Source organism: Haplochromis burtoni, unplaced genomic scaffold, assembly GCF_018398535.1.
Source record: "Haplochromis burtoni strain Fernald_Lab_line unplaced genomic scaffold, NCSU_Asbu1 Contig_419, whole genome shotgun sequence".
Lineage (NCBI taxonomy): Eukaryota > Metazoa > Chordata > Actinopteri > Cichliformes > Cichlidae > Haplochromis > Haplochromis burtoni.
The window spans coordinates 311,095-318,319 of NW_024582780.1; the positions used below are offsets into that span (position 1 = coordinate 311,095).

At 48.5% G+C, this 7,225-nt stretch overlaps 1 protein-coding gene across 3 annotated transcripts in view; it reads right to left on the reverse strand.

Moving 5' to 3' along the window:
• The window catches only part of pcdh10a (protocadherin 10a), a 14,096-nt gene extending 7,074 nt beyond the window's left edge, over positions 1–7,022 (reverse strand). Inside the window, exons 1-3 of one of the 3 annotated variants that reach the window (XM_005945340.3) lie at positions 4,147–7,022; positions 3,221–3,279; positions 2,963–3,069 (exon numbers count right to left, since the gene is read on the reverse strand). In XM_005945340.3, coding sequence (XP_005945402.1) covers positions 2,963–3,069; positions 3,221–3,279; positions 4,147–6,495 — 2,515 coding nt within the window. In that variant the 5' untranslated portion in view covers positions 6,496–7,022. Of the gene's footprint in view, positions 1–2,962; positions 3,070–3,220; positions 3,280–3,981 lie in introns of all 3 variants that reach the window. The other 2 variants (XM_005945338.3, XM_005945339.3) reach the window with 2 other exon arrangements.
• Positions 7,023–7,225: the final 203 nt, after the last annotated feature.

Here is a 7,225-nt window from a genome sequence, read left to right on the forward strand (position 1 = left end):
AATAATAATAATAATAATAATAATAATAATAATAATAATAATAATAATAATAATAATACGGTGGTATTGCATTGGGCCCTAATAAAAAAAATCCAGATGATATTCATGGATGAATTACAGATGATTGATGAACTCATTAACTCACATATTTAGAAATAAAGTCGTTTATGCAGAGCTACCCAGCAAACATGTGATGTGTTCTTATTTAAAATAAATGCCACTATGACTTCATATGTATTTCACATGTATTGTATTTCAGTGATAGTTTAATACTCGAGCTTCCTCTCGGCTCCACGTTTGGTGGAGGTAAAGACTCTCCAATAACCAACAAAGACTTGAAGCATTTTAACTTTCGATCCATTTTCACCACTTAAAGCCCCCCCCCCCCTTTTTTTCTTCTTGTGCTAAATTTTGCACAAAGTTATTCCTCCTCTTGTTTCATTAAAGGATCTTTCACCACCGTCAGACACTGAGGACTGAATGTCTTTGGGCTTTTTTGGCTGCTGGTCAGACAGAATCAGCTATTTCTGTTCAAATGTGACTCATTATTCTTGGCGTGTTAGAAAGGGGATAATTACACAATTAAGAACTCATTCATTTCATCCTAGAATAGTTTAACAGACCAATTCTGACTGTGTGTAAACCGCAGCAGTGATAATAAACATGACAGCAGTCAAGGAAGCTCGTTGAATGTTAAACAGAGTCTGCCTTTCTGATTGGACTATATCACAGCCATGGTTACACACACACACTCATATGTGTATATTCACGTGACTGTAACGCTGCACTCAGATACCTCGAAAATGATATCGGCTCTGATCTGAGCAGCAGTTTTTCCTCCACACTCGATCCAAACGTAACCAGTTTGTCTCCAATGCTACAAAATCCACGGAGTTAAACGGCTCTTTCAGCCGGTTCACGTGTTCATTACAGGTGACGTCTGGTCTCTTTACATCCTTGATGAGGAAAAACGGAGCGGCCTTTGATCAGAGAACAACAGAGCTGAGTGCCTGAAGCAGCAGAAAATGTTGGCATGACAAAGCAGCTAACCACAGGAAGAAGAACACAAATCACCGTGTCAACAAAAAATACAACAATGGCTACGCTTCAAAAAAAAAGAAAAGGATATGAGAATAATGATGAACACTGGGCCTGCCTCCAGCCTCCAGCAGGTGAAGATATAGTATTTTATGAGGTAAATGAAATCAGTCGTGTCCTATAACTCTGACTGCACAGAAAGAAAGGAAGGATGAAAGAGAAAAAGGTGATGCATTCATGAAGTTTGTGAGAGCCAAGAGGAAAGCTAACACGTGGATTTATTAAACACTGATGCAGCCTCACTACTGACAAACTAGATTAGCTCGCAGAATGATGGCGCTCTAAGCCGTGCTATCAATTATCCTAATCAAACAACGACTAAATGCACAGCAAATAATCTGGGTAAAGGCATTAAGCTTTGCAACGAAGTAACTCATGCTATCTGCCGCACCAAGGGTATGCAAAGGGTATGGGACGCTGTTTCACAGCTGGACGTGCTGGACCATCCAGAGTAGGGACTGTATGGGTAGGCTAACATGTGATGCTAGCATGGTCTAACAAACAGCAACAGCAGCTTAAGCTAAGCGTGATCTGTTAAATCACAGAGATGCTTCATGGTTTCAGCTGATAATCAGCACACATGTGGAGCGTACATGAACATAAATTAGCATGAATTAAGTTCTAAGCAAAGCAAGTTGGAGAAATCTGAACAGAGGCCCCGGGTCACTGTGTGCTGGTCCAGTTTATTTAAATCAACAACAAATTGTGTTAATCTCCACTAACTCACCAACTCGGAGCACGCAGCACGGTTTATATAATCATGCAATCTGAGCTCAGGAAGTCTTTATTTATTCCTGTTTGTCTGTTTCTTGGAACAGTCGTGAAATGTAAGAACATCTCCTGTCAGTAAAACACATCAGAGAGTGTGCACATGCTAATAAAGTCAAAGTAGTACACCTCCATGCACATAAAGCAGATTAGAAGGAAAAATAAAGACGGTGCAGCAGGGTATCTGTGTAAAGTCAGGCCGTGCTGGCAGAGACGGGTCCGGCTCTGCGTGCCTCTGTCACTGAGCTCCATGTAAACCAGGCCTACTGGGGTGACACTGGAAGTGGCAGGCAAATTCCATTTGGCACGATGGGGGCGCCTGCTGTGGCTGACCAGACATGATGACAGTCCTCATCCACAGTGGGCACCAAATAAAGAGCTAAACCTAGCTTTTATACATCAGCAGGGTCCTCTTGTAAGGCAGGGAAGAATTAAATGAGAAAAACAGCCCGTGCATGGAAGGGAGGAAAAAACAAGCAGGGGGGGCGTGCAGTTAGAGAGTAACAGCATGAATAAGTGCATTAATTAATCTAATGAACGGATGAATTGCACGGTTTGTTTGCTACAGCCACAACCTATTTGGTCGGCTTCCCAGCACTCCAGTGCGAGCCCAGCCTCATTAACAAGCCCATCACATCTCGTCAAGTGGTCTGCAGCACCGAGTGACCGCGCTCACAGGGAGCAGGATCCTCATTAACGCCGCCACATATTTACAAACAGCAGTGGAAGCCTCACTCAAGACATTCAATCACCACACGGCAAACATCACAGTAACAAATATTATGTGTCGGCTTTAGGAGCGAGCACTTGGATGCGGCTCACAGGGAAAGGTTTGATTCTGGTGCAAGAGTTTAAGCGATAATCCCACGCAGGCATAACACAACAGCTAAAAGACCTCAGACTCTGGCTGTGGATGATGATGACCTTTAGAAATAAGCTTTCATTTTTCCAGCCCTGCACAATGTGCTGCCAGATTTCAACAGTGGAGAGACGAGCAGCTTCTGGACCACAATGCTAATCAGCAGATCCTCCTCAGATCTATAGATGCCCGAGGAGCAGAGAGAAGACAAAGAGTTCATACAAAGCCAGCACTTACCAGACGAATGGCCTCGATTGGTGGCGTCGTGGTCGCTGTCTCCCTGCTCGCTGTCTCCGTGGCCACTGTCTTTGGAGCTGACCAGGTCGGCCTCCTGGAAGGCTGAACTGAAATGAAGAGAACATTAAAATAAAGCCTATGAAAGACGACCTCGCTTTGTTTTTCTTAATCCATGTCAGCATCACAGTAATGGGAGATATGAGCTAGAAGCAGACCAGCTGGTAGAAGAGCAGGTAGAAGGGCTTTTTCCATATTTACCTGTTGACACGTCGCGGCCTGTCGACCAAGTAGCTGAGTTCAGCTCGCTGGTGTTTGGTCTGAAAGAGAAGGGGCAGCTTTTAGTGCGTCTCCTTATATAGAGAGAACAAAGCAGCAGAAAAACAAAAGAACATTACATCCATCGAGCCAGAGACGACACAACCCACACAGCTTTGAGTTGACGTAACTATTACATGTGTCATTCATCTCCACCAGTGGAGACTTCCTTCCCACAGGGAGGGGAAGCTCTGCAGACATGTTGCCAAGGTGCAAGGTGAAGTAGCGCACCTATGTAGGCTGCAGCAGCCCGGAGATGCAACATTTTGAACAGTATATATTTAATCCTGGGTGACTGGGCTTCACGCACACATATACACCCATTATACTCCCACACCCACCAGCAGCCTCTTTGCCAACATACATTGTCTTTATACACCTTTTCTAATTTATCAGCCGTGGAAGCACATCATAAACATGCAGTCGTTGCTGTTTAAGGATTGCAAAAGTCAAGGTTTCTCATTTCCATATCTGCTTTCATTTTCTATCACATTGTGTTACAGTTGATGTATCGACACTCAGTAACACCCATCTGAGGAGCTAGCATGCCAGTGAAGTGAAATTTGGGGGATGAAATGGCTCCTGAATGTCTCTGGTTTATATTTCATTCTTATCAGACGTCTAAGGGGACATGAATCAGGTTTAGGCATGCGGAGGAACTCAGATGGAAAGGTTTAAACCGCAGGCAGGAGAGGGGCTCTTACCTCATTTGATAAAATGCTGCCGTTTGATATGATGTCAGGCTGCTGGTCTGTGTACCCTGTCACTATGGCCCCACACGGGTTGTGATCGGTGTCTGTGCTCCTAGAAGGACTACATGGCTTTAGGAACATGAGGTCAGTTTTGGCAGACTCTGGAGTGAGACATACCTGGTAGCAATAGTTCTGGTTTTGGTGGTGGGAGCCAAAGCTCCCAGATTCCTCCACAGGGACTTGAGCTGTGCCAGCCCCGCTGACGTTAACGGCACTTTGCACCAGCATGATATCCGACTTGGTGAGCTTTTTCTTGCGGGCCCTGCCCTGCCGCGAGCAGCAGGAGCTGCAGCCAAAACAGCAGTCACTGGTCAGGCAAGTATAGATGTTAAGCTTTTTGTCCTTCTGACAGCGCACAGCCAGCACAATCATAACCAGGAGGAAGATGAAGGAGACGGAGCCCAGGGCGATGATAAGGATGAGAGTGAGGTCCAGGGTGCTGTCCTTTGCCTTGGAGGTCCCGCCTTTCTCCCCGCCGCCACGGCCTTCAGCCACACTGTCCACCAGCACCACCAGCACGCTGGCGCTAGAGGACAGAGGCGGCTGGCCGTGGTCTCGCACCTCAATCAACAGGTCGTACTGCTGATGGGGGTCTCGCTTGACCGATACCCGCCTCGCAGTCCTGAGTTCACCTGTTCTCCAGTCCATCCTGAACATGCCATTCTCGTTTCCCCTCTGGATGCTGTAGGACAGACGAGCGTTCTCTCCATCATCCGCATCCATGGCCACGACACGTGTCACCAGATAGCCTGGCTCAGCAGAGCGAGGCAGGGGCTCCTTGGCTGTGCCGTTCTTTCCCAGGGGAGCCAGCACTAGCGGGGCGTTGTCATTCTGGTCCACAATGATGACTTTAACAGTGGCATTGGAGGAGAGCTCTGGGGTCCCTGCGTCTTTGGCCTTGACCATGAACGTGAACTCCTTCAGCTGCTCATAATCGAATGATCTGAGAGCATAGAGATAGCCTGTCTCCTCGTTGATTGACACGTAGGTTTTGACTGACATGCCCTGGATGTCACACTCTAATATGGAGTAGCTGATGACAGCATTCTGCCCAATGTCCGGGTCCAGGGCCGTCACCGCGTGTATGTACGCCCCTGGCACGTTGTTTTCTGTCACGTACACGTCATATAAGGGCTGTGTGAACGTGGGCGCGTTGTCGTTTTCGTCTGACACCTGCACTCGAATGGATTTACTGGTGGCCAGTGACGGCGTTCCTTTATCGCGCGCGACCACAGTGACGGAGTAGGAGTCCGCCTGCTCGCGGTTCAGCGGCCCGTCGGTGACTATAGTGAAGTAATTTTTAAAGGAAGATTTCAGTTTAAACGGGACGTCGCCGAGGATCTCCACGTGGACCTGTCCGTTCTCCTCTGCGTCCCGATCCGTGACGCTCAGCAGCGCGATCACGGTCCCGGGAGCCGCATTCTCGCTCACCGACTCCGTGACAGTGCTGAAAGTAATTTCCGGTGCGTTGTCGTTCACGTCGCTGAGTTTGACGAGGACTTTACAGTGCGCGGGCACGGCGTTTGGTCCCAGATCTTTGGCCTGAACAAAGATTTGATAGAGGCTGCTCTCCTCGAAATCCACCTCTCCGCGCACCTCGATGCGCCCGGTGCGTGAATCTATAGAGAACAGGTCTTTGACGCGGCTGGAGATGTGGTTGCTGAATGAATAAACGATTTCTCCATTCAGTCCCTCGTCCAGGTCGGTGGCGTTCAGCTGTATGACGAGCGTGCCCAGCGGCGCGTTCTCCGACAGGCTCACCGTGTACACCGGCTGCTCAAACACGGGCACGTTGTCGTTAGAGTCCAACACTTTGACGACCAGCAGCGCGGTGCCAGTCCGCGGAGGCTGACCGCCGTCTACGGCGGTTAGCACGTACCTGTGCGCCGTCTGCTGCTCCCGGTCCAGCGGCTTCTCCAACACAAGCTCCGCGAACTTGTTCCCGTCCGTCTGGGTCTGCACGTCCAGGTAAAAGAAGTTGTTCGTGGTGATATCGTACGTGCGTAAAGCGTTGGAGCCAACGTCCGGGTCGAACGCGCTCTCCAAGGGGAAGCGGGTGCCCGGAGTGGCGCTCTCTGAGATCTCCACCGTGATATCGGTCTCCGGGAAACTGGGTGGATTGTCGTTAATGTCCACCACTTCGATTTCAACCCGGAATAGTTCTAATGGGTTCTCCAAGAACACCTCCATGTTTAGCTGACAGCTCGCACTCTGCTTGCAAATCTGCTCCCGGTCGATTTTCTCGTTAACGAACAGGACCCCGTTCTCCAGGTTCACCTCCAGATAGGGTGTCCGAGAGTTGGGTACCACTTGGAAGCGCCGGGAGGCTAGCTTGGTGAGGTCCAGACCCAGGTCCTCGGCAATATTTCCCACCAGTGTGCCATGGTCCGCCTCCTCCGGGACAGAGTAGCGTATCTGACAGAGCACTCCATCCGCGATGCACAGGACAAGCAAAAGCACAATCATCGCCGTGAAAACAAGTGCACTTGGGTAAAAATATCATATATGTTAGTGAAAAAATGTCAGTTTACATCACCCATTACAGTAAATGCGTAAAGTCTCCAAAATGCGTAAAGTCTCTGTAAATGTACAAGAGGTCCGGAAAACTCTGTGGGATTAAAAAAAGGCGCATTTCATTTCTGACAGGAATCCAAAGGACTCGATGATATTTTTCACTTTTAAAAACTGGCTCTGTTACTTTCGCACATGCGTCCAGGTGAAGCCCCAGCGCACATTCCAGTAAAGCGCAGAATCTCAGACAGCTGAAAGTTGGAAACATAAATTATAATCCACAGGAAAAACATACGACTCTGTCTTCAGTGATGAAATCTACTGCAGACTCTGGCTGTCTCTTTCCTTTCGGCGTCCTGTTCCTCACTGCAGCCGCCTCCACTCCACTCTCCACTGATGCTCTTCACTCAACTGTTTGCTTTTTTCCCTGAGTCGCGCCTCCCCTCTCAGCCCCCGCAGCTGTAAATCACGCGGAAAGCTCCCTCCTGATTGGCTGTTGGGGTTGCTCGTCCGCTCGGCCTTCGTCTCCCTCACTGCTTCTCTGTATCTCTCTACCTCCCTCTGAGCGCAGACTGACTTCTCTTAAGGATACCTGCCTGCAGGCAAAGAGAAAAGGGGACAGGAGCGAGAAGGAATTTATTTCTCAAGTGCGTAATGCCCTTCCCAACTCGTCGTTATAAAGTGC